A 27,298-nucleotide genomic window follows, 5' to 3' on the forward strand; every position below is an offset into this window, starting at 1 on the left:
GTGCTCTCAAATCGCGCTTATTGTGCGCAGCTCTAGCCAAAAACACAATAAGTCAGCTGCAGTGCGGTGCAAGTAAATGGGTAAATGGTTAAAAAGGAGCAAGTTGCTCGCCCAGCAGCCAGCGGAAGGACACGCAACCACTTCGCTAATGCCACTCGCCCGCACATAGCATTTGTTGTGGTCTCTTCATGTGTGTGTGTGTGTGTGTGTGGAGCCGTAGTTGTGAATGGGTTCGGTTGGGTTTGGTTTTGGGTGGTTGAGTGGCTGCTTGGTTCCGGTTCCTACGTGTTCCATATTTCATTCTAATTTATTCAGTTGTGCATACATATTTTCGTTACGGGTTGCCTCAGCGCATCCATGCATTTCCTTCTGGCTGGCTCAGTTCGTTTGGTTCAAACTATCGCTTGACTGCAGCAGCAGCAGCAGCAGCAGCAGAAGCAGCCGCCGCAGCAGGTGCCGTCGGCACCACTATCACCGACACCACGCTCCCATTCAGTAGTGCCGCTTGGCTCTGCTCAGTGGCTTGCATATGATTTACTCTTTAAAGTTTACCGTCACCCCGTCTCAACAGCCCGTAATTGTGGCTCAATTACATGGAAAAGTTGCCAAATTGAATTTTTAAATTTCCACATGTCTGCGAGAGAGTCTTGAAAATAATTTATGAGCATGCAGAAAAGGCCCAGGCACCGAGCTCAGCAGCTGGACCAGCTGTAGCAACGGCCTGTAAAATTTCTTGATGCTTCAACCAAAAGCCAATTTCTCCATAAAGAGTGTGGGTGTGCGCGTATGTGTGTGTGTGTGTGTGCTTGACTACATATATACAATATGTTTTCTTCTTTTTTTTTTTAGCAAATTCATTTCATTGTGGCTTGAGTGCATATTCTGACTTTAAAGCTATTTCAAGAAGTTGTGTCAAAGCCTTTGAAGTGCTGTGGCATAAATGGAAATTAAGATTTTGATTTCGTATTGATTTTCAATTAAATATTCAATAAAATTCTCGGAAAATTTTATTTAAATAAAGCATAATTTTCTGGAAAAATTGAATTCAAAAGAAAACGCAAAACAAATATTTATAAACTCACTGAATTTATGTAAATATTCCAACAATTTTCTAACTGTTTAAAATGCATTTTTCACATATTTCCTATGCCAAAGTCGAGCAAAGAAAGGCAAGCAATTGAAATACATTTCAAACGCTCTCGACTGACTTTAAGTACTTGAACTCTTAAAGCGCTTGGCTAGAAGTGGCTATATTTTAGCTGATTTAGAGCTGCTGCAGCTGCAGCAGCGATTGCGGCAGCTGCATGCGAAAAGTTGTAGCATATCAGATGGCGAGGAATTTGTTATTTAAATGAAATTAGTTGAATTGTGGGGCACTGAAATTGGTTCGTCACGTATTCACTTGGCCACATCCGCAGGAGCAGCGGCGGCAGCAGTGCCAGCTGCAGCTGCAGTTAAAGTTTTTACAATCCACACATGGAATGCCTGGCCAGCCCCTCGACCCGGCCACGCCCATGTGCTCAACTAAGTTATGAGCGCATAGTTTTGGCAATAATATTTACATTCCCGCAGCACTATGCGGGGCAACGTGCCACCCGTGCAACATAAGCAGCAAAAGAAAGCGTTGCTTATATATTTATATACATATACAGTAGGGAGCAAAAGTGTTTCCATAGTTGACACTTTCAACTTTGTGAGTCGATAATTTCTAAACGAATGAAGCAAATCAAAAAAACTTTTTTTTCCAATAATATGTATTTAATTCTTAACAAATTGCCGTATATAACAAAAACAAAAAATAATCAGTAAAATATTCAAACGAAGAAAACTGAAACAAAACGCATGTGTACAATTTTGCACCTTCCGATATTTTTACTTTGGTTTGATTTCTTAATTCTCTTATAGGCAATACACATGCAGTTTTACCCTTATATGTTTTATTTATGCATTCTACACTTTTATGATCCAGAAATCCACGTGTTTCTTATTATTTGAAGTAGATTTGTTAATTTTAGCAATTAGTCTACAAAGTACCGCGAAAAAATGAAGAAGCGTTCGTCAGATGTCGAAAATAGTATTATTAGCCTAACTGAAAGTGGCTGTTCGACTCGTAGTACTTCAGATCAGCTTAATATTTTTCATTCAGCGGTGTCCGAAGTCCAGAAAAGACGCAATGGTACATCCAAAAACACTATTAAAGGCCGCAAACGACTCTTAAAGGACTCTGACGCCAGACTAATGGGAACTGATAAGTTCCTAACACCGAAGAAGGCATCTATGGACATAGGGAAAGACGTGAGTCGGCGGGTGGCTAGAAGAGCACAAGCTAAGGTTGGATATGTGGCAAGTGTGAAACAAAATAAACCAGCTCTATCCGAGAAGAATGTCAAGGGTCGATTGAAATTCGCCCGGGAACACAAGAACTGGACTGTAGATGATTGGAAACGTTTTATCTGGTCGGATGAATCCAAGTTCAACCATTTTCAATCAGATGGCAAGCAATACTATTGGTACAGGCCCGGGGACAAGCTTCAAAAACACCTTGTGAAGCAAACCGTTAAGCATGGAGGAGGCAATGGGGATGCTTTACTTGGTGCCTCATTGGACCATTGCATAAAATTGATGGTATAATGTTAAAAGAAGACTATCTCAATATTTTGAAAACCTGTCTACCCAATTTTCTGGACAAGTGTGCATATCCCGTAAAGGAAATAATTTTTCAACAAGATGGGGATCCAAAGCACACTGCCAAAATTGTCCGCGAATGGTTACAAAACCAAGATTTTATGCTGATGGAGTGGCCAGCTCAAAGTCCCGAACTTAATCCGATTGAGAACCTGTGGTCAATCGTGAAGCGACGGCTCGGGCAATATCAATCAATGCCATCCAACCTAGACGATCTTTGGAAGCGTGTAGAACTAAAGTGGAACCGAGTTCCAAAGGAAACCATAGAAAAGTTGGTCGAGAGTATGCCAAACTGAATAAAAAATGTAATAGCTAATAAGGGCCTGTGGACAAAATATTGATTTAAAATCATATTAAATTTTTTTCACTGAAGGTGCAAAATTGTACACATGCGTGTTGTTTCAGTTTTATTTGTTTGAATATTTTACTGATTATTTTTTGTTTTTGTTATATACGGCAATTTGCTAAGAATTAAATACATATTATTGGAAAAAAAAGTTTTTTTGATTTGCTTCATTCGTTTAGAAATTATCGACTCACAAAGTTGAAAGTGTCAACTATGGAAACACTTTTGCTCCCTACTGTATATATAGAGAGAGAGGGAGAGGTACTTACATTGTGCTCGTCCGCACTAAAATCGGTTGACCGAAAAATGCCGGAACATTCTCGTCCATTAGCGAATGTGTTTTGATGAAATTTAATGTGGGATCCGGAAGCGTTCGTGAATCATTGTGACAGGCGCCAGGACGTGGTTCGGGCACCTAAAAAGTCCATGAAGACGACACCGAGACACCGAGTAGACAGAGGGCGTAAAGCAAAGAGAGGGAGAGAGAGAGAGAGATTTAATATAAATTATTAGTATCCTTCAGTATATGACTGCAATGTGGTTATAGTTATGGCTATGCGCGGTCAGTTGTTGCTGCTCCTTGGCCTGCTTTATCTGCTCCTCATTTCTTGCCACAAAAAGGAGCGTATAAATTGCATTTGCCGCGCTCGTGCTGCTCGTAACAAATACCCGTACACAACGTTCCGGAAATTGCTTAGCACGGCCAAGTGCAGACGGACAAAGCAGCGCCGGAAAGTGTCCTTTGTGCAAGTGTGTGTGTGTCTGTGTGTGCTGCTGTCTGTCAGCTTTCTGTTTTGGCAATGATTTGGTTTATGAATCGCCAGCGGAAAGTGCCCGCTCGCATGTTGACTTCGCTGATTCGTGTGTGTTGTGTGGAAATTATTAAGCATCAGGCATTCAGGCAACTTCTTTTATGGCGATACAGGAGATGCTGCCCATATGGTTAAAAGTACTGAACAACAAGCCAGTGCCGCTGCCTGCTACGTGACTCCTATAGGTAGACCATTGTATGATATGAGAGCTAACAGAAGTAAGCAAATTCTTTCATATATATAACAGTTGCAGAATATTATATTAGAATCATTAATAACAAATGATGATCACCGTCTTTCATCTATTTGCAGTCTACATGAATACGCCTCACACAACTTTGAAGTCTTCTAGTCCAAAAGTTGATTTTGATCCATACGAAGTTATCCATTTCCATTTCCATTTCCATGAGTTTACGAATATTTAACTTTCTTTTATCCTAATCCTTTGCATTATTAAAATTCTATTCAAAATTGAAGACTGCTGCCCAGTCAGACGATAGCGGCTGGTGCACTTTAAGCGTTATATTAAAAGTTTTATGCATTTCAAAGTATGGCAATTGTTTCAAATTTCAAACATCTTCAATTTCTAATTTGGCTCTCCGAGAACCGCAAGTTCCCTTGGCCAAAAAACCAAAATGCCAGCCGTTAGCAGCATGTGCAGTCAACTGGGTCGCATTTCGGCAAATACATTCGTAATTCAAATGCAAATTTTTGGCATAAGAAAAGTACGTTTTTTTTTCTTGGCCGTAAATTGTGAAACAGCTGCGCTTAACTGCTTCTTCGCTTTCGATGCGAAAGTGAGCATTAACCGAACCACGGCCAATACTATGTATGTATATATTGATAGCTGAAATAGTGGTACGCACCTTGGCATTATTTACTGGCAGCCAGTTGGAGTTGATGCCGCTCTGCTCCTTGAACTGTCCCTCGAATGTGTCGGCTATGTCCTGCGGTTGGCAAAAGGATGCGATGGAAGAGAGTGAAAAAGAGAAATATACACAAGTTAAGGTCCGGGGCGCAGTTCAGGTAAATCGTAATTGTGCACTCACCTGCAAGGCGAAAGCACAAACCGCTGAGCCGGGAATTGAATTTGTTGGCGTATTAAAAACGCCATAAATCAATTTGGAGCTCATGGAGCCGTACTGTCCCTCGACGAGATTGCTAGCCGATTCTGTGGGCAGCAAAATATATATATATATACATACATATATAAATATAAAATATTATGTGAATCAAATTCAAAGCTGTGCTCAGCCACTTACGTATCTCATTAAAGTAGAACGGATAGTCGCCCGGTATGGAGCAATTCAGACGGGACTTGAGGAACGAGGTCCAGCGATTGCGAAAGCGATGCGGGCCGCCCTTATCCCATTTGCAGACGCGTGCGACGCGCGAATAAATCGCCTGAAATGCCAGAAAAGATAAATATTAATAGTGTGCAGGAGTCGTGCCGAAATGGGAGGCAAACGCAGGCTAATCGGCCCATTGATGTGGTCGCATCCCAATAGAAAACCAACAAACGTTGCCCATAAACAAATAGCCGGCAAAATCCAAAACCGATAACTGTATTTGGCCATTGGACCAAAGCCAAAGCCAAAGCCAAAGCACGAGCCGGAAGTGTGTACGCATAAAGCAAACACAAGCAAAATGGCCGACCAATATGGCGGCGATAGAGCCATTTCCGCTTGCCTCCTTCTCCCTCTCCCTCTCCCTGTTTCAATCTAACCAATTATATTCCCATGCATTTGTTGTAGATACAAATTTATTTTGGGGTTTTGCCAGCATATTCGCTTTTTATACACATTCAGATCGATTCGTGGTACTCACCTTGCCGCAGTTGATGAATTCCACAGCCGTTTCCCGAAAGAAGAAATAAACGAAATCTCCCTGGGTAAATGAGCTCACAAAATTTGGCGCTGTGGAGGGAAAAGAAATAGATGAAATTATGGAACAAAACTCACAAATGAGCAAAAGCGTTAAAAAGTTAAGTCATAAATTTCATTTATAGTTTTGGCCGTAAACAATTTTTATGGTCAACATTCTCATAGAATTTATATGACAGTCGCGCGACGACAATCGATTGCTTCGCATATCGAGTGTCAGTCTTAGACATTAAATTTTATGCTTAGCACATGATGCATCAACTTTTATGTGAGCTCAAATGCATACAGAATTTGAAATAGATTTGCCAAATGATAACATGTGATAAGGCTAAGATGAGAAAAAGAGAATTAAAGTTCAAGCAGAATGCAAATGGTATATTTGAGGAGTTTTAAGTAGAACCAAATGGGAATCGATTTATGAGAATTAAAATTCGCCTTTTATATGGAAAGTTTCCATTTGGCAAGGATAACTTTAACAGCCTTTAACATATTGTGAGTGAGTCGCCTGCAATGTGAAGCCGCATAAAATATTCAGGATGCGCATGAGGCAAACGGGGTTGAGGTTGATGTCTCAAAGTAGTAAAGGACAGCCAACAGGCGGCAGTCATAGCTGTCATGTCTATTCAGTTAATGGAAGTTGACCATATGAAAATCGAAGCGTCGACCACTTGAAATATGCAAAAGGCAACCGCACGCAGTGTGACTTCGATGTATTGCCTGCAGGAGCATTGAGAGCTCCACAGCGAATCACCGCTGTGACGTGAGAGAGTCACAGAGACACAACACAAGCGGACTTCATTTGATTCGAGTGGAGCGCATTTCACTAATATAGAAAGCACATTGCACAATAATAATCATAACAGAGCCGACATTTTCAATTACTACGAGTGTTCTTAGAGCAATGGGAGCTGGGAATGTTGTAAACAACTTACCATTGAGACTGAGGCTATCGTATTGTTCCGTTTGGAGAGGCTCACGATAGATAATCGGATCACTGCCGCTGAAATCTGCCACAGTGCCTGAATATAATTCGTTGTCTGGAAAAAGCAGAAGGAGGAAAAATATTTCATTATTCAGTGAAATACGTAAAACATTTATAGAGACTTAAAAATATGCCAGAGCGGCTTAGTAAAGGGAAACAAAGAAACTTAAGTTGTTTAAACTTATATGCAAATATATCTGAATTGTGTTTATCAATTGTAAATCATCATCATGTATTTAACATTCTAATTTAGTCAACCTTTTAGCATAATTAAAAATCAGTTTGATAAATGTTTTTTGCCCCTGGAATATTTTCTCATTCCGCGAAACTTTTATAGCGGCACATAAATCGCTGCTGGAAATTTGTTATGCATAATCCAAGTATCGTTATTATCTGCTTGTAAAAATTTTGGGCGCATTATATAAGAAAAATGAGACCAAAAACGAGGCTAATAAATGTCAATTACACGTCGCATTTTATTAAGTGTAAATGATATTTTTTATGTGCAAATTTTAGCTCACATTTGCAATGCAATAAACTTTTATTTTGCGTGTCGCGTTGACGGAGCAGCTGGAAGAGGGGGGCGAGGCAAACTTTCAGCTTGCGTCAATTTACGTAACTAAAATATGCAAAAGACTTGAGACAGAGCCAGAGACACAAATTACGTATTACTCAGAAATTTGTTTACGTCGACGAGTCGTGTCGAGCCGAGGCGAGTCGAGCCGGGACGAGCCACGCCGAGCCAAACGCATAAAAACAATAAAATTTTAATCAATTGTTGCTTTTTTCTCTGCGGCACTTGCGCTCATTACACATACGCAGCGTGTACATGCCGACCAAAATGAAAATGCGAATTTGCGAGGAAAATTTAATTAAGTTAAACGAGAAAACACAACACACAACGCACAACAGAAGCGGCAGCAAAACTTTTGACATGTCTTCGGCGACATTGAATTGCCCTGCGGCCAGAAGGGAGCAGTGAAGTGTCCCTCTCCGCCTCAGCGCAAGATAAATGAGTTTTTTCTGCCTCAACTTTTTACTTGCGGAATTGCCTGACTGGCTGACTGCCTGTGCCTGCCTGCTGGCTTTGGCATTGTCAAACTTCAATTCCACGAGCAAAAGAAATATGAAAAACACAAAAAAAACAAGCAAAAGAAGAAGAAAAGAAATACACAGAGCAGCAATAGCAACAGCAGCAGTAACAACATTAACAACAACAACAACAACAAGTAGATCGCGCAACCGGAAATGCCCAGCAAGCTGGCTACGTTGCCCGTTTATTGTCTGGCCGGAAATGGTTTTGCCTTCGGCCCAATACAGCAGCCACACCCTCAGCACTGCGGCTGTCCAATGGAGCTCATTGCCAGCCGACGGCTCAATGACAGAATCGATTGCTGTGTTGGCTTTGTGTGCTCTGCCCCTAGGCGCTTTGGCCAAAAGTTCGAGAGCAACAGACGAGTCGAGCACGCCAAACGCCACATTATCGTTGCATCTACAACCAGGGGACAACGCGGTGAGAGGTAAAGGCCGTAGAGTGCCCGGACACAGACTTGGATGGACGTTAAAACAAATCTTACAGCGGTCTGTTGAAAATTTTGCATAATGTTTGGGTTAGTCAGGAGTCTGACAAGGCAGCCGGTAGACTTTTCCCTTATTGCAAACAAGCTAAAGTTGTTTTGCTCTCTTTAAAATATTGTGTAATTACCCACACACACATACCTAAACAAGCAAGGCACACAGCAACAGCCGAAGGAGAAATAATGAAACTTTGACAATAAATTATCTTTTTAATTTATCAAATCTATTGTAAACATTCCCAACATTAGAAACTAAGAACACATTTCCCCATTTTAAATAGAAATTCTAGACGTGGCAGTGTTGGAAGCAAACAGAAGCTAGTTATTTGTGTCAGGGTTGATCAACATCCTCGATAGTATAGTGGTTAGTATCCCCGCCTGTCACGCGGGAGACCGGGGTTCAATTCCCCGTCGGGGAGAGATGTGGAATTTTTTTTTTAATTTTTATAAATTTATAAATATAAGCATAAAATATAAAATTAAATATGAGTACTTTATTAATAAGACTGAACGAAAAAATTATAAAAATAAAGTAACAACTCTTTTGTCGCCTCTCCCCGACGGGGAATTGAACCCCGGTCTCCCGCGTGACAGGCGGGGATACTAACCACTATACTATCGAGGACGTTGAACGACAGCTGCCAAATCTACCAAATATTCTGATAGAACATTTTGAATAGCTTTTTACTTTAAAAAGGTTTAATATTTTAATACCTATAAATAAATTTGATTAATATAGCATAAAATCTTATCTAATCATATTATTTAGCACAATAAGTAAATCTGATAAGTTCTGTATTTCATTCAATTTTTTTATATAAACCTGAATACTTATTCATTAATTTTTCACCTGAATTTAGGCAGCAAATCTGATGGTTTTTGTATTTTCTGACTATTATCGGATAATCGAACAATTTTCCAAACGCCTGAACTCATCAAATATGGCTAAAAGCCCCACCAAATTGACAACATATTGTGCTGGGACCTAAGCCAGCGGCTCACCGTGTAGGGTTGGATGGCAGTTTGGACACATAAATGCCGCAAACTGTCCAACAATTTATGCAAAACTGTGAAAATTGCATAATTATTAAAAAAAGCTTACATGAGTTTGATGCGTGCATTATAATTTCATGTTAATTCGCGTCCACACACAGCCAGAGCGGGATTTGTGGACTTGTGTACTTATGGATTGAGGAGGGTGTGAAATCTGTGCGGTAAATCGATAAAATTTAAAATGCCACAGCGGCTCACGCACGCAAACAGACACGTGCACATGCCAAAGGGGGGCGCTGGGGGAGTCTGACTGTTGGCGGCGGGGACAGCTCTCAAAAGTGAATATAAAATTTGAATTACGTGACAAGAACGCAACAGAATGAAAATGTCGAAAGCAAACTAAAAAACGCAACACAAAAATCCAAATGCGAGTCGACAGCGGGAACAGCGGCAACAGCAAGCAGAACGGGCATACATTAAAAATGTCGTCTGGTACAAATTAATTTTGCCACTCGCCGGCCGCCTTCCTTCATCCAACTCCCTCCCCCCAGGCGGCCATAACACGCCCGGAGCCGCCCCTTAACGGGCGACTGTTTAAATTAAGAGGCTGTAAAAGTCACGCGGTGAGTGAAAAGTAAAAGCGTTCGTTCGTTCGCTTTCATAGAATCTGCTGGCAGCGAGTTTCCCATTCGTGGCGGTGATAAATAACGAATGCTAATTTTCTATCATGAGCGCCGAAGAGAGGGCTGGGCCCGGAGGGGGGTCACTGAAGTGCAGTGGCTGCGGGCGCCAGCATGGGCCAGGTGAAGCTAACGGCCAATAAAAACATTTGCTAAATATGCGCACAGGGGCAGCGAGGGTAGGCGTGTCAGCCTTGTCGGCAAGCAATCGCTTTAAGCTATACTCAGAGCTTAAAGTTTTGTCATTAAACTTTTTTGGGAAATTGCTAGAAAATGCAAATTTCCCAAATTGAAATACGAAACGAGGCATAATAATGGTGCCCCGACAAAAAAAAACGCAATTCTCACGGCTGAGTTGCCTGAAATGAGGTCTATGAATGAATTTCCAGATTTCCATCATATTTGTTCTTGTCTATGATGAATTATCCAAGCGTTATAGACAGAAAATCAAATCTGGGCATTCAGTTGTGCACTTAAGTACACAATATTTACAGGAGATTAGGCTTTTTGTTGTGTGAAAATCATAAAAATATTTTTATTCGGGAAAGCGGAATTCTGCTTAATATTCTATATTCTATCTACGTTCAAATTTGCATACACATAAGATTGTCTAACTTGGGTAATGCTTAAGTAATCGCCGCCAGTTAGCACGGCTGCTGCCACAGGGCGTTGAGGTCAAAGGGCAATGTAAAATTTATGAATCGCTGGTAATTAACAATGGAAATGCAATTTACATCGCGGCCAGAGTTGCCATTGTCGCTGTTGTTGGTCGCCATTGCCAGCTAACGAGGCGCACAATAAACACAGCCCCCGCCCCACTCCGGGCGTACACCTCGCTGCCGCGAACTGCTGCCTGTCACAACATCGACAGAACACGAAAACTTTTCAACACTCACGCTCCTTGCTAACCTTTCCATCCCGCCGCTTTGTTTCACAGTCTTTGGCTATATCGTTTGTTCTCTTTGGCGTTCTGCTTGCATCTAATTGGTTTTTCTTATAGCTCTTTTTTCACTACACCCTGCATTCGCCTTATTCATTCTATGCCTGATAAATACATTTCTATATATATATAATAAAATAGTGGGCTGATTTCTGATAATGTCTATCGCCATTTACACTTCCAACTTCTCTTTGCCATTACATTTCATCAGCTTTACAGGGCATCGGCTCTTCGAGCTCACTCTCTTTTAGCACTCTTTCTTGTCGCCATTGTTTCGTGCAGCGACATTTGCTTTTATTGTTTGCTCATTACCTGGCGACGAGCACAAGGACCAGAACACGTTGCCCAGAACCTGGAGCACGGCCATGCCCGGGACTCGCACTCGGACCCGCTACAACTGTCAGCGTTGCCACCTTGTCCGCATTGCAGCAATTGCAGCGCTTAACTCATTTTAAATGACAATCTAGCGTGCAGAAATTATGCAGCAAAGGGGAGCATGCCAATCCGCCACCCCACGTCAAACAGCTGCCTCTCTTGGCGCTTCTCATAAAGTTACGTTTGTGCTTTGTGAGCAACGTTCTTATGTGCAAATATTTGACCGACATTGTCTGGGCCTGGGCTCGCTGCTGCACTGTCTGCCTGGCAGGTTCGATAAACTCTTTAAGTGATTTAATCGATTTTCATAATAATAACGATAACTACAAGGACAACAACAGCAGCAGCAGCAGGAGCAGCGGAAAAGGCTCTTTAAAAGAGACGAGTTGATGGCGCAACGAAGTTCATCGCGTTGACTGCGGCAATTTGCATATTTTTGCATGTTTTACTATGCAGCAGACACACACACACATACACACACACAGGCACACACTGACACACGCTAATACATAAATTACACTCATTTTCAATGACAGTCAGGCGAGTGTTTAAGCACGCGTAACTTTATTACATGCCACATGCCACGGCGTCGAACGGCACCAAAACCTTTGCCAGAACCAGAATCACCAGAGGTTTACCCAGGATACGATTCGGCCTGTTTGGTGCCTGTAACGCAGTCGCGTTTTAAATATTTTATGTAAACATATTTTTTGGACAGGTCTCGGCTTGGGGCCGCCTTTTGGGGGCTTTATGCCGCTTTAATTACGACCTGCGTGTGTGTCGAGTGTAAGGCCGTTAGTTAAATAGCTCGTTTAGGAATAATTATGTACACATTCGCTGTGTCTGGCCCAAGTGCAATACCCGTACAATGCCCATTTTAAATTGCCTTCAGCACCAGCCCACCCAGCCCCGTCTCTGAGCGAGCGCAATGGACTGCAAATTACTTCATTTGAGTCACAACATTGACTTGGGGCAAGGCGGAAATATCGCTGTGAAGTGCTCGATGGATTTCATTTGACATCTAAATGTATTTACAGTTTATTTACAGGTTTAGAGGTAGGGGAACGATAATGGCTTTATGGACTTGTGGCTTAATATGGTAAATGGAAAGGATCTATTAGAGACTCATTAATTTACCTTTTATCTATCTAAGCCTCCGTCTCACTTTGTCCCTAAAACTCCATTATTCTCTCTCTTTTTTCTCTCACTCTCTCTTTCATTCTAAATTTCTTTCCATATCTCTCTGTCTCTCTCTTTTCCTTTCTCTCTCTATCTCTCTGCTTCTTCCTCGTCTCCTTATTCTTCGTATCCTTCTTTTTTTTTTCTTTTCTACACTTTCTCTCTCTCTCTCTCTCTCTCTCTCTCTCTCTCTCTCTCTCTCTCTCTCTCTCTCTCTCTCTCTCTTTCTCTCTCTTTCTCTCTCTCTCTCTCTCTCTCTCTTTCTCTCTCTATCTATATTTAGCTCTGTCTCTTATTGACTCTATTTTTTTGCTAGCTATGTCTCTTTGCCTTTCCCTCCTTCTCTGACTCAATCTGTGTCTCTATCTCCGCCTTTCACTCTGTATCTCTCCCTCTCTCTCTCTCACTTTCTGTTGTATTTTTTTTTTTCAAAATAATATCCAAAACATCTTGCCACACAATTAATATTGCACTTTAAGCCATGCTTCAGCCGGCCATCCACCTTCTGTCTGAGCCGACGGCATAATCCGTTTGCCGAGAGATTTGTTTTCAGCCCGCAAATATTTCAAGGCAATTTCTCTCGATTGCGATTGTGCACGCACAACTTGCTCCGTTTTGGTCTTGGGTTTCTTTGGCTTAAACCTGTCTAATTAATCTCAAACAAACTCAGACATGTGCGGTAGATGTGTTTGTCTGTGTGCGCCTATTAATTACGATAATTGCGGCCATGTGGTTGGCCTAGTTTTCGGCCCGAGACCCCAAAGACTTTGAGCTTGTTTTATGAGCTCGATGATGGCTTTAAGAATTTGACAGGCTCTGGCACATGTCCAGGGCCATATTTGTGCTTCATTTTTTCCTCTTTTGGCTCTAATTACATTTCACTTTAGCGGCGATAAAAATGTGCAGCCAAGTTGGCCAAACTTGCCCAAAATGGAATAATCAAAGCGCAGCAGCAGCAGCAGCAACAGCAGCTGCCAGAGCCTGTCGAGGTCGAGGCTTGAGTCCAACTTTGGCAACATGTCTTGTGTGCCGCATAATTACCCGACTTCCGTTCTGTGTCGAGCTGGGAGGAGGCAGTAGGGCCAGCTTGAATATAATACTCCCTACTTTTATTATGCTGCCTTCATTGGCTTATTGTTCCTTGGGATTTTCTTCTGCTGCTGCTGCTGCTGCTGCTTAGTTCTTGGTCGTTTGCTGGGATTTTGCAAATTTTGCAATTAGCTTAATTTGCTTTTTATTGGCGCACCACAATTATCAGCTGTTGGCTTTTTGTGCAAAATCTGTTCCAGTTTTTGCGACACGCCCGCACACACACACACACACACACACACTCTCTCTGCCCCAGAGAGCAAGTGGTCCGCACTGCAGCTGTCTTGTATCCTTCTTATATGTATCTCAGCATCTGTGTATCTGCATCTGTGCTGGGCTTGCGCTTTGCTTAGAAATGATCAAATTAAAAGTTAATGTCTTGGCTGGCTCCTGCGAAGCATAAAACAAATGCTTTTGGATTGCCATCTAATGGCCAATGTTATGTAGCTTAAGCAATGAAAATGGATTTCGGCTTGCGGCTTTCCCTCCCCTTGTGGCCATTTGGCAACACATCAGGCCCAATAAATTTCGCTGCAGTTATTAAAATTGTTGAGTAAAGAGCAAAGAGCTTTTCCCTTTGATATTTATATATATAAGAAAGCTAATTGTAATTTGCAACACGTGAAAATCTACTCAAAAACTTTTTCGACCATATAATTAAAGTAGAGAAATTAAAAGTCTAAGTGGCTATAAGATAGAAGACCGCAAATCCTGCACTCAAACTCGTGCCAGACAAATGATATGCCGTCTCGAGCAGCCCAACAGTCTGCGGTCCCATAAACAAATGACTCCACTTACCCAAAGCAGAGCTTATGCCACTCATTTATTTTGAAATCATTGTGTTTGTTTATCATTAGGCGGGCCTAAATTGTGGGTCTAGACCCAAGAGAGCAACCCTGAGTCGAGCCAAGCAAACCAAGAAAAAGGCAACACTTTTTACCTTTCGCTTGCAGCGGGCTGCTGCTGTACGCCGTGTAGCATCAACTGGTTTATGGCGCACAGTTTGATGCTCATTAAGGTTAAGTCGGAGCGAAACAACCCTTGAAGCGAGCTTTGGCACCCACTTCACGTCACAGAACCACCCGAAAATACCAAGAACAAAAACCAGGCAAAGCAAAATATAATAAAAAGCACAAAAAATGTGCAACATTAAAAGTTGAGCAACTTGTTTACGCGACAGTTGTGGCTGTGTTTCATTCGCCCGTTTCGGCTTCAAAGAAATTCCCCAGCTCCCTGCCACCTGCCCCCTGCTACCCACCCACTGCCAGCACTCTCACGTTCCCATTCTAAACACACACGAAAATTTGTAGCATACATTGCGGCATTTATAGTCCACGAACTGTTTCGTGGCGAAGGCGGCGCCTGTCTGACTCGTTAAGCTGTTTTCCTTAGCTGTTTTTCCCATTTGCTGTTTCGTAAATTATGAATTATGCTCTTTCACAGCTTTGTACTATGTGGTTTTCGGCCCAGCTCAGTTGCTGGCGCATTTGTCGTCATCGATATTGATGTTTGGGCCGCAAAACTTTTTAGCTTCGTTGATATTAAGTTAACCTTTTGCCTTCGGGTCGTAGGACCCAAGAAAACTTTGCGCCCCGCCATCTCAATCAGTTGCGCTGCTGAAGGTTATTGTGTTAGATAATTTCTATGTTTCTGTTGTCTTACAGTTGGGGGCTTACAAACAGCTTAGATTAATGCGATAAGCACCGAAGTGTGCGGCAATATGAAATGAAATATCATACAAAATAAGTTGAATGAATAACGAGATTTTCAATTAAATGAAATTTCCGAAGCAGAATGACGAATACTTTTAATCTGTGTCATAATTGAGTAACTTTTTCGGTTCGTTTTTGTTGGCTTCAACTTGTAATTGGTTGAGTTTTGTTGGCTCGTAGAAGGAGTGGGGAATGCCAGCTGAAATTTCAGTAACTTAATTCAACACTTAATAAGAGAACTTCTAGTTAAAGCTAAAGCTGCTAGAAGACTTCATTTTTAAAGTTTCCAGCTCTGTTTACATATGAAACATGTAAAAAATATCGCCAATTCACTTTCAATTGTTTAGCGAGTTAAGAGAATTGATAACAAATGCCATAAATAACACGAAAATGTTACAAATCCCAAATAAGATTATTCGGCAACGCTGCGCACCATAAAAGCTAACAACTTCCTCGGCAATATACCCACGAGGAGAGCCATAAGTAAACCCACAGAAACGACCACGCTCGATTAGCATGGCAAATTGACCCAAATTGAAACGTGAATCATCGGATAAAACTGAAGAAGCAAAGCAAAAGAAATTTAAGTAGTTTTCAGTGCAGCTCAGTGCCGCTGGCAGTCATTGTAGTGCCAATTAGCCCAACAAGCAGATGAATCGTGACACATTCGAAAATCCTTTTAGCTGGAACATCCTTTCGTTTAGACTTCGTTATTTCTGCTTCAACTGTGCGCTGTGTTTTCTTTCAATTTTTTGGTTATTCGCTCTGCTTTTTACGGCTACTGCGAGACATAACATAATTCATGTGGCACAAACAGGATAACACACGGCCAGGTTTTTCGGGTGAATCCTTCGCCGCATTGTTGCCTGTTGTTATTTACTCAAGTTTAGTGTTAAAAATATGAGCCAAAGCAAACATAAAGCAGAGCTGCCTGCTGCGTCGCCTACCTAAGCATACTATAAATTACAAGCGGGCTGCCATAAACACACTCGCACACACACACACACGTACACACTCTTACAGTTCAGCACACACACACACACACACTCGAACGTACATCCTGTTGAAACAATGACAAGCACTGGGGGTAGGTAGATGGGGTAGATGCCGTGTGGAAACAGTAGACACGTTTCTTGAGGCTTCTGCGTGTTGCTTCCTTCCGTGCGTCCTTCCTTCCTGTGTGCACCTAGGACGGCCAGGAACAGCTCCTACACGAGGACCAGCAGCCGGCTTGTTAATCCGTTGCCCAAACCCAACGTCGCTCCTCTCTGGGCGCCTGTTTGCTTTACAGCTTACGCTTTTAATGCCCGTTTCTTCGACATATGTAAAGCGTGCTGAGGCCATTGCTCAAAACGCTCCTTTCTTCAGCTGTGAATGCGCCTTCTGAATGCTCATCTGTGTCTTTGACTCATTGAGACCCATATGCCAGGCACAGCACTTGCCTTTGGCCGCAGTCACACATGTTTGTCCACGTCTTAAGCTCATGTAATTAGCTGCAACATTACAAAGGAGCCTTGCCAATTTAAAGTGCTTTAAGGGACTTTACTGAGTGCAGACTATACAGAAGCATTTCAAATACTACGCCTATTCAATAATATATATGCATACCTATTATGCCTATACTGTAAAGCTACTCCTTGATTCTGTTCGCTATTCTAAAAATTCCTTAAAGAAACTAAGCCTCATTTGCATCACTTCGCTACTCTAAAAGAAAAACTTGAAGCATAGAAATGTAATTAGAAGACAATTCTCAGTGATAATTACTTAAGCGTTTCACCTTGTTGACGTTCTTACAGTTTATTTGGGTCTGCCATTTGGAGTAAGTCATTCAAGGTTCAATTTCTATTGTTATTCGACTAGCTCATAAGCAGCGGCTGGGTCTAAGGTTGAACTTGTCTAATGCAATTGTTTTCGTGCTTATTCTTGTTGTTGTTGAGCTCATTTCAAGAGCTAATTGTTCTTGTTAATGTTTTTGCTTGAAATTGAAAAAAAAAAGTGGAAAGAAATGAAATAACCAACAGCAGCTGAATGGGCGAATGGGCAGAGGAAGAGACATTCGTGCATTGTCCGCAAAAAGGGTCAAAAGCTGTGCTTATTTTTGCTCATTCTTCTTTGCACTTATTTCGCTTTGTTTGTGTGTTTTGTTTTTTTATTTTCTTCTTATTTTTATGTTTTTTTTGGTGCTGGCATTTTGTTTATTGTGTTTAGACTTTGTTTTCGAGTATATATATTTTACTGCAGCCGCTTTTAGCTTTTTCTACCAGCTTCCAGTGGTCATTCTCTCACTCTCTCTCTCTCTCTCTCTATCTCTCTCTCCCAGTGTGTGTGCGTGTATTTTTTTATGCCTTTTACTGTGCACAGTTAGACGCTCATTAAAACTCTTGGCTCTTAGCAGATTTCATTGTTTTTAATGAAACTGACAGTAGTCACTGTCGTTGTTGTTGTTGTTGTTTTTCTTGTTATTGTTGCTGTTTATTTTTCCGCTCGTTTTGCATTGCACCCGCATTGTCCTTTTGTCTACGGGTGTATGTGTGTGTGCCTTGTCTCTGGTTTGTAGATAACGCGCCATTTATTTTCTTCTGGTCATTCGCTTAAGCCAATTTAAGTTGGCTAAAATAAATTAGCTGTGTTTTACTTTTAACGAGTGCAAACACAAGCACAAATAAAAAAAGGGAAAACCGAGAGAAAACCTCGAACAAAAGTACTTTAAGCCAAATGTTATGAACAAATTACGGTTAATTAATAAATAATCATGACCCCGGGGATTTTCCTACTTAATAATAATGTCCGTAATATTCTAACTGCCCAAAATTGAATATGAAAGTGGAGAAAATTGATTTCAACGTCCTCGATAGTATAGTGGTTAGTATCCCCGCCTGTCACGCGGGAGACCGGGGTTCAATTCCCCGTCGGGGAGTATATCGAAAATTGTTTTTTTAAATCTTTCATCCCCTAACTTAAAGCAAAAAACATTTTTGATAGTTAAATAATGAATTTGAAACGCATACAGACAATTAATTACTAATTTTTCTTTCCTTCAGAATATGATTGAGTTACACTTTACATTCAACCTCCACTTCATTTTATACAGCATACTTTTGGGGTCTCAAAAAAATTATTTGCTCTTTTTGTTATAGAAGTGCTTACAAACAGTTATAAAATATTAATTAATAGTTTTATGAATGAATTAATAATTATAATTAAATTTAAAACATTTACCATTTTTTTATTTAAAAAAAAAATTGACTATCGTCTTTCTCCCCGACGGGGAATTGAACCCCGGTCTCCCGCGTGACAGGCGGGGATACTAACCACTATACTATCGAGGACGTTGATAATGTTCTGCCAAATAGTATTGTTGTTCTTCACCAATGACATTTCTTAGTGATCGCAAATCAAATAGAACAGGGTTGAAGCTCTTAAGATTTACTATTGGTGGCAAGCTTATAAGAAAACTACTATTTTTGTTGTTTAAACAACATTTTTACCACATATTTTTAATTAACTGAAATTGATGTTAATAAAAAATTAATATCAAAAGTTAAAAAAATTAGAATGTACACCATTCTCCCCGACGGGGAATTGAACCCCGGTCTCCCGCGTGACAGGCGGGGATACTAACCACTATACTATCGAGGACGTTGTTTTCGTGCCGATAAATTGCTAAATTCTAATCGTTTCTCTGATATTCTAACCTAGATCAGCCAGTAGAATACAAAAATATACTTGAAATACAATAATTATATACATGCACACAAACAGCTTTTGCTAATATGTTTGTAATACAGTATTTCTTTGTAATACGGTTGACATCTGACTGCTAATACAAATATTATGTTTGTAGCTAGCTTTTTGTTGTAATTTTATAAATTTATAGCAATTTGTCTTTAAAACTGAAATAACTTTATAAAAAAATAGACAAAATAGATATTTTTAAATGTATATAAAAAAAAGGAGATATCCCTTCTCCCCGACGGGGAATTGAACCCCGGTCTCCCGCGTGACAGGCGGGGATACTAACCACTATACTATCGAGGACGACAAGCAATGTTTGGCAAACTGCCTACTTGTAATCAACTAGTTCTGTTTCAAATGCTGATCTCATCAAATAGAACAACATTGTGCAGGTTCTCTTCTTCCGGGACTGTTGTTATGTTCGTGCTCATTTAGCAAGAGTTAATGAGTTCTGCAGCAACTCACACACACACAAGTACACACATGCGCACTCTTACAAGCAGGGGAATATCATTTATTTAACTGCTGCAAGCGTTGGCCCAGTTTGCACAAAACTGCCACCACCTCCCGCGACCCATCCAGGCAACTCATTCCAGGTCACATTTTGCATTGCGCTGTTCGTACATTTGTTGTTGTTTCTGTTTTTATTTACTGCTGCTGTTGCCTCATTTTTATTGTGTTTTTGTTTGTGTCGCTCTCGCAGTTCATTGATATTCATTTTGTATGTCTCTTGTGCCACACCCATGCCAACGACACCCATATGTTTCCCTTATGCAAGTATTTGCATGGAACCCGTCCTCGCACATATACAATTCTGTTGTTGTTGTTGCTGTTGTTGTTTTTGCTGTTGTTGCTTTTAATGCCCCGACTTAAAGCATTGCTTCGTTTATTGTTTTTGTTCTTGAACTCACTCGATTGCAATGCAATTAATAGGAAAATAATAAAACGAACTTAATGCGATTTGCTTAAACGTTTGCTGAACACAGGCGAATATTTGCATTTTACTATTCTGCTGCAAGTGTTTGTCACGCATTTCAATTGAAATAATTACAATTATCTAAAAAACTAACGCTCTGGAGAGGTCAGTGGAACTAGAACTATAATTCAAAATGCGTTGCATACTTTCGGGCTGCACGATTAAATATTGAGAGAATTTTTTACACTGCTTGGGAATAATTCTCAAAATAATTATTATTTCATATGAAATGCTTTTTCAAATGATATACAGTATTATAGAAACTTTGCGGAGCTATATATATTTCATTTATTATTTTTAATAATTAATATATTTATTTTATTAAAAAGTTAAAATGTTCACAAGCAAGTTTTTCAATTAAAGTTTTTGTTGCATACTTTCGGGCTGCATGATTAAATGTTGAGGGTACTTTTGCACTGCTTGCGAACAATTTGTAGTTTAAACAACACATCTTTAAAATTAAAACTGTATCATAGAAAAGTGTATATATACCATATATAAGTTGCATTTAAATTAATCATATTTAATTTAAGAATTGCAAGTTTCGCGATGCATGCGTGACTCAAGCTTAGCCCAAGGCGCATTGCATGAAAGGTCAAACGACTCACACACGCGCGAGCTTTATTTCCGGTTATATGCAAATGGGAAAATGCGCCGAATTCCGCCGTCAGCTTCAGTAAGCGATTCGAGCTTTAAAAAGGCAAAATTGGCGACGCGACCAAAATTGGCCCAGCTCCGAGTTTTTCCTCTTTTCATTTTCTTTTTTTTTTGGTATTGTAGGCGCACAAAATGCAAATAGGTTTGCAAACAGGGTAAACGGACGAGCAATCTGTGCTGTCCTTGCCCGGGCGCTCGCTCTGTTTTTGGTCCTTGACATTTTGCGCCTTCACCAGGCCGGCGCACATCGTTCATGTCGCCATTCGTCAGCGTTTTAATCGCGTCTGTGCATTTGCTTGGAAAAGTCTAAAATTGAACGCAAGTGATGGCAATTTGTACGCTTCGCCGATGCCAGTGTCCCCCGCCCTTTCGCTGGTTAGAGCGAAAGGTTGTGCCGAAATTAATATGCGTCGGCTTTGGAGCGGGCAAACTTTTTACCCAGGGATTTAACCTACAGCTCTTTTTGGAGCGGCAGCTTTTCCTGCTGCTGCTGCTGCTGCCTTGCGCATTGCCATTGGCAGGCTTCAGGCTTCAGGCTTCATGCTTCAGTGTCGGCCCGTGATTAATGTGGCAAATGCGCACTTATAAATTATTTATTACTATTGTTCGCATTGTTTGCCGAGGCGTGATGCGCGAATCAGTAAGGCATTTAAGCCATATTTTCAAGTGCTTCACGACGAACCCCCGAACGGCCCGAATGGCCAAGTGTCGCGCGTTTTTGTTTTCATAAATACGTATACTTAATATTCAGCTCACAAAATATATAAATATCAAGTATTTAAGTCTATACTAGATGTTTTAATGCCCAGCATTTGGGTATGCTTACTTGGAAAATGGGTCAATCTGAAGGAATTTCCATTAAAGAAGAGCTTAGATAGATATGTAGATATATGCCTGGGTTATTTCTGCCCTTTTCGCCTTCAAGAATGCAATTTAATTCCGTTTTAGCAGTGCACCAAAAACATTTAGTCAATTAAGTGACAAAGGCGGACAAATTGTCAATTCATTTTCGAAGCCAATCGCCATGCCAATCTCGCCAATGCCTTACAGCTGTGCAAAAGGAAAACAACTGAAGTTTGGCTTAATTTTTTTATTGCCAAACTTTCGTAATATGTCCTGCGATTGAAATTTATTTCGCATGCACTTTTAAATCGAACAAAAATAGATTCCTTCCGTCATATTGAAAGCGTGACAGAATGGTTGAATGGCCTCCCCCAACATCTCCCTCCCACTCTCCCTTTTGGTGGCAAAAGCAATTGAAAACTTCATCATGGCTACAACAATATTTTTACAACGAAATTGGCACAAAAATGTTGTCCACGAACTTTTCGCTCAGCGTTAGGAAAGCGGCCACAGCAACGACGACGACAACAACAAAAAAAATCAAATTGAACCTGTGAACAAAGTTGTTACTAAAAAATCTAAAAAACAAAAAAAATGAGCATAGAAGAAGTTCATCATGAGCCACGCCCACAAGCCACAACGCCCACTGTCACGAATGAAACTGAATTGATAACATTTTCAGTTTAGCTGCTTTTTAGCTTTTTTCTTTCATTTTTTCAGCTTTTTTTTTGGCCAATTTGTAATCTAAACAACATGGCGGGCCTTGGCAGCGTGTCCCGCCCGTTTAATATCCAAATCCTGTCGATAAATCGAGAGCAGCAAAATGGCAAAAGCAACGCCAGCAATATGTAAAAATGTCGTTTTAATATTAGCACCATAAAGCGCAATCAATGTGAAATAAGAACAAAAAAAGTGAAGACGAAGAAATCTAGTTGGCAGTGCTCGACTCGCAGATACCGCGACTTCAGATGGTTAGCATATATTAATCGATTTTAGAGCAATATTCAATATGGAATCACATATATATATAAATATATTTAATGAAAATTGTCCCAAGAAAAAAGTTTCATTGAGTTGGCTCCCAAAGCTAAGCACTTTATACTAACCATAATACCCCATTTAACAAACTTCACAGAGTATACAAAATGGTGTTAAGCCCATAAGCAAAATGGCAACTGACGATAGCTGCTGCTGCTGACTATTTGGCTGCCTTCAGGTTGCCGAGGACGCCGGATGTGGCAGCTTGTTGATGATAAACTCTTATGACCCACATAGTAAGCGGCGGCAGCCTCCATGGATGTGGCCCAGATGTTGGCTGCATCCGCCGGAAGTTTGCCGCAACACTTAGCCTCCTCCACAACACACACGCACACACACAGTTGTAAATACATATTTACTACGCATACAAACACATGACCACAAACACTTTGAAGTTAGTTATAAACGTTTATCGATATTATGGCACAAGAGCCGTCAGCTTGTGTTTGGCGCAGTTTTGTTTGCCCCAGCGTAAAAGTTTTTGGTAGCACCTACACACACCCACACACGCACACTCTACACCCCACCCAAATTTGTGTGCAGACAATGAAATGCAAACAAATCACGTTGTGAAACTTCAGCAACAACTCGCGAAAAACGCGTCGATTTATGGCTGCCAAGTGGAAATATTATCACAAGCTGCGTTTGGGGCGAACAGAGCAAGAGTTGGGGCTGCGTTTATGGTGCGGCATTTAGGTGTCAAAATTGCATGTTTATTGCTTGATTTCTTGACAATTTGCCACAGCAATTTCAGGTCATGAAATATTAGCAGAGTCAGAACCCTTAAAAGGCAGCTTGAACTACTCTGACAGTATTTAAATTAAAAGTCTTAAAGTTAAAAGCAATCAATTTAATAGAATTATGATGCAAGCATAAAGCAAAATATATTCATTTTCAGGGAAGAATTTCAAATGATATTTCATATGAATGATCGCAGTCCAAGACATATAATCACCAAAACCAAAAAGATATCTAACTCACATCAATTTCAAAAGCATTTAAATTTATTCTTCACCGATTCTATATATATTTTATGAAATTTTCTATTATTTGCCAATTGAAAACTTTATTGATAAAAAAAGAGCAAATCGAATTCTTAATACCTGCAATTGGAATTTAATCAATTTGTTGCCAATTGTATAAATAATGCCAAATGTGCCACGCCCACAAAAATGCGCAAAACCCAATCATAAATATCGCATAAAATTTGAAAGCGCAGAGCAGCAAAAAGAAAAGCCCCAAACAAATGCAAAATGATTGTCATAAAAAGTAAAAAAGAAACGTAGGAAAACAGAGGAAAAATAAAATATATATTTTATATTTCATATTTTATTTTTGGGGCAAATATATTTCACATCACATCAACACATTATTCAGAGCAGTGCCGTCAAACAACAACATTGTGAAATGCAAAATTTATCACGCGCATCTCACTCAAAGAAGTCAGCTTTATAAATTCAAATACTTTTGCGCCGCATTGCATGTGGAATGACAATTTATATCCGATTTGCAACTGGCAAAAAAGCCACATATAAATGTGTGTATATATATTCATTTATATATCTATATATATATTCATCTATATCTATATATATGCCCATATAAATGCAATTGAATGTGATTCGATTCGCATTCATATTCGTGGCTGTATTTTGCCCGCGAGGTAATTGCATTTTTTGCAAATGTCGATAGCGATTTATACGTTCTATAACTAGCAGAGCGTATGAACAATAGATGGAAAGGTAACTGTAAAATGTCCACTTACCCGCCAGCACGGAGGTTGAGTTGTGGCGCGGATCATAGGGGCACACAGCCTGACCATTCTTGGTTGCCTCCAGCGTATAGTTGCTGTCGTTGATCACGTACGTGTTGCACATGGGCCGAAATGAGTTGGTGCCGCAGACGAACAGGCGACCCGGCGAGGGTACCACCATGATGCGTATATAGTTCTGGCAGGCCTCCTAGAAAATGGTAAAATAAGAACAAGAACAAAACAATTATTAATAAATTGCAATTTCATTTATATTTAAATACATTTTTTGAATATAAATTATTTTTGTATTTTGCGAAATATTCACTAGCTGCAAAAGTTTTTCGAATATGTTTGTGTTGTATTTTATTTATTATAGATTTATTTACGATTCTATAAAGTTGGTATAGAAATTTATTTTTCTAATTATTTTTACGTTGCTCGATTCAGTCTAACTAATTTCGCGAGGTGCTAGCTGAACTTAGTCATTTTGTAAGCTGAAATCAAATTGTAGTAAGGATCAAACCTGATACTATTTATGCTTGATATGAGCATACAGAATAAATATAATTTGCAATAAATTCATTAGAATGCACATTGAGCTTCAATGCATACGAAATGTGAGCCAGATTCATAAGCCAACTTCATGGCAAAATATTTACCTTCTACTTCGAAGAAAGTTACAATTTATTTTAGCGTCAGCTGCTGCTCTAAGAACTGCATTAATTAATAATTTCTAGTTACACTTCAAATGCGAATTTCAACAAAGAAAATCGCATGGGTTCGCCAGTTTTGCCTGCAGTAATTTGTTAAGCATTGCGAGTCGAAAAAGAAAAGCCAGAAAACATTTATTATGCACTAAATACGCAAGCGAACTGTTGCTCAAACATTCTGTGCACTAATTTCAAATGGGAAATGGCAAATGGAAAATGCAAAACGGTAGTGAAAATGCCAAATGAAGAAGATGCATCAAGTACTAGCATATGCATATGTTCATCAAAAACTTGCATTTCCGCTTGCCATTTGGCCTGAATATGCAGGACGAGTCTCTGCCTAACGAGGCCAAAACAGCTCCGGCAGCAGCAGCACCAGCAGCCGTCAATGTATGTCATCTGTGTATGCTTGTTTTGCATAAATGTTTTGCAAATTGAAATATTTAATGCGTAACAAATACATTTAAACGGCAGTCGGGGCCGTGGGGCAAGTGAACTAACTAACTTGCAACTCAATAAATATTAAAAGGCAATGCGAACGTTTTGCCATGCACCTGCAAAATACGCATACGCAGCGTGTGCCCAACGTAGCTACAGTCGGGTTAGGGGGCTGCCCCGCAAAAGTATGCTAAACTTTTGCACATCTGGGGAAGAGCCCCCACGGCCTCCCTCTGGCGCAGCACCGGAAGTGCACTGTACTGCAACATGACAAATCATTTGCAATTTTCCCCCATTGCAACTCAACAAGCAGACAACATTTTCCATTTGGCCTCGCTGTCTCTTTCAGCCTCTGTTAAAATATTTAAGCATTTTGTTTGTTTGCCTACTAATTTTCACAATTTTACAGTGCACATGTCGCTTTTGTCGTATAACTAAACATATTTCGATTTTCCCTCACACTCTCTCTCTCTCTCTGTCTCTTCCTGTCTCTGTTGGCTTTAGTTCTTGCAATTTATGTTGCCCACACGCACCGCTTACTCACAACCAGCCGCAACATTTGCATTGTCCTGATTGTGCCTCTGCACCGCCGAACTATCCACCATTGCATAGAGCTAACCGCATTTTCCGTTTTGGCTTTTACCTGGAAAATTGAGGCCAATAATGTGAAGAATTGCGCAGGGAAATGAAAATTCTAACGGAAATTACACCTCGCTGCAACTTCAAATGACCCAATAGCATTTTATAATATTACAAATATAACAAATGGAGCAAGAAAGCACGAAGATTAAATACCCCTTAGACCCCTATAAATATTTAAAATATGAGTAATAAAATATTCTTATATAATTTTTTTCGTAATTATATAGGATACTATAGTAAACATTTGCTGCGCTATATTGTGAAAGACTAAAGATACATTAATTTTTTTAATCTAATTTTTTATTTTTTTTATCTCTCATCTGTCTCTGTGTTTATCTTCTTCTACTTCTGTCAGTTCATCCTTAGACTGGACTAGCATTGTGTTTGTGAGCTTCCAATTTTATAATTTTTTATTCTCATTTGGAATCTTTTTTTTACTAATCTTTACCTTTATATCTTATATATCTTGTATTCTTCTGAAATAAAGAATATAAAATATCTATATGATACATTATGTATACATTTTATTTTTATAAATTATTATATTTATATAAATAATATTTCGTGTGGAAATTGCCATGCCTGCCGCAAGCATAGCCTTTGAGAGACTTTGAAAATAGTAATAAATATGAGAATTTTAATTAAAAATGGTTTTTGAAACTGTGTTTCAAGCAAATTAAAATTAAAATTTTTAGATGCAAATTTATTTAATAAAAACTTGTTTATTTTACCAATATAAACATTTTATCATTGCGAATGCGGCACAAATTTATGAATTTTCATTAAATACTTTTTGAGTTTTAGTTTTAGTTTACGTTTTAGTTTTAATATAATATATTATTGAAATTGTTTATCGCATATATATAATGCAAATATTTTCCTTATTTTTTTTTCTTTTGTTTTTGTTTTTGTTTTTGTTTTTGTGCAATTCGTGCAACTATCCATTTTATTATCTAATTTTGTGAAATTCTCTCAACTAGTTTCATAAATTTCGCAGCGCCTTGGGAAATTGTTGGCATTGGGTAAAATGGACAGCATATTCCATTTCATTTTGTTTATTGTTTTAAATATTTAAACTGTTTGCATTGCTGCTTTGCGAAGTGACTGTTGTTGCTGTTGCTATGGCTGCGGCTGCCTTTGTTGTTGTTGGCGTTGCTTAGTTTGCGGTTTGTTGTTGCCTGGCTGTTAGTTATGTGTTTAGTTGTTGTTGCCTGCCCGCCTGCTGCCTGCCGCATTTGAGCATAAATTTAAAT

The 27,298-nt window shown here is 39.8% G+C and overlaps 1 protein-coding gene and 6 non-coding genes across 7 annotated transcripts in view; 2 read left to right on the top strand and 5 right to left on the bottom strand.

Annotated features, from left to right (window-relative positions):
* Positions 1 to 27,298, bottom strand: part of LOC111599501 (semaphorin-1A) — a 148,796-nt gene that overhangs the window by 13,198 nt on the left and 108,300 nt on the right. The window contains 7 exon segments of the mRNA XM_023315170.2: positions 3,301 to 3,446; positions 4,710 to 4,790; positions 4,893 to 5,014; positions 5,106 to 5,247; positions 5,671 to 5,759; positions 6,659 to 6,763; positions 24,268 to 24,463. Of these exon segments, the coding sequence (XP_023170938.2) occupies positions 3,301 to 3,446; positions 4,710 to 4,790; positions 4,893 to 5,014; positions 5,106 to 5,247; positions 5,671 to 5,759; positions 6,659 to 6,763; positions 24,268 to 24,463 (881 nt within the window).
* Positions 8,633 to 8,704, top strand: Trnad-guc. Its single transcript has one exon. It is a non-coding gene; the product is annotated as a tRNA-Asp (tRNA).
* Trnad-guc lies at positions 8,839 to 8,910 on the bottom strand. Its single transcript has one exon. It is a non-coding gene; the product is annotated as a tRNA-Asp (tRNA).
* Positions 18,099 to 18,170, top strand: Trnad-guc. The gene has a single exon. It is a non-coding gene; the product is annotated as a tRNA-Asp (tRNA).
* Trnad-guc lies at positions 18,511 to 18,582 on the bottom strand. The gene has a single exon. It is a non-coding gene; the product is annotated as a tRNA-Asp (tRNA).
* On the bottom strand, positions 18,821 to 18,892 carry Trnad-guc. The gene has a single exon. It is a non-coding gene; the product is annotated as a tRNA-Asp (tRNA).
* On the bottom strand, positions 19,220 to 19,291 carry Trnad-guc. The gene has a single exon. It is a non-coding gene; the product is annotated as a tRNA-Asp (tRNA).

This window comes from Drosophila hydei, unplaced genomic scaffold, assembly GCF_003285905.1.
Source record: "Drosophila hydei strain 15085-1641.00,03,60 unplaced genomic scaffold, DhydRS2 tig00008114-arrow-pilon, whole genome shotgun sequence".
NCBI lineage: Eukaryota > Metazoa > Arthropoda > Insecta > Diptera > Drosophilidae > Drosophila > Drosophila hydei.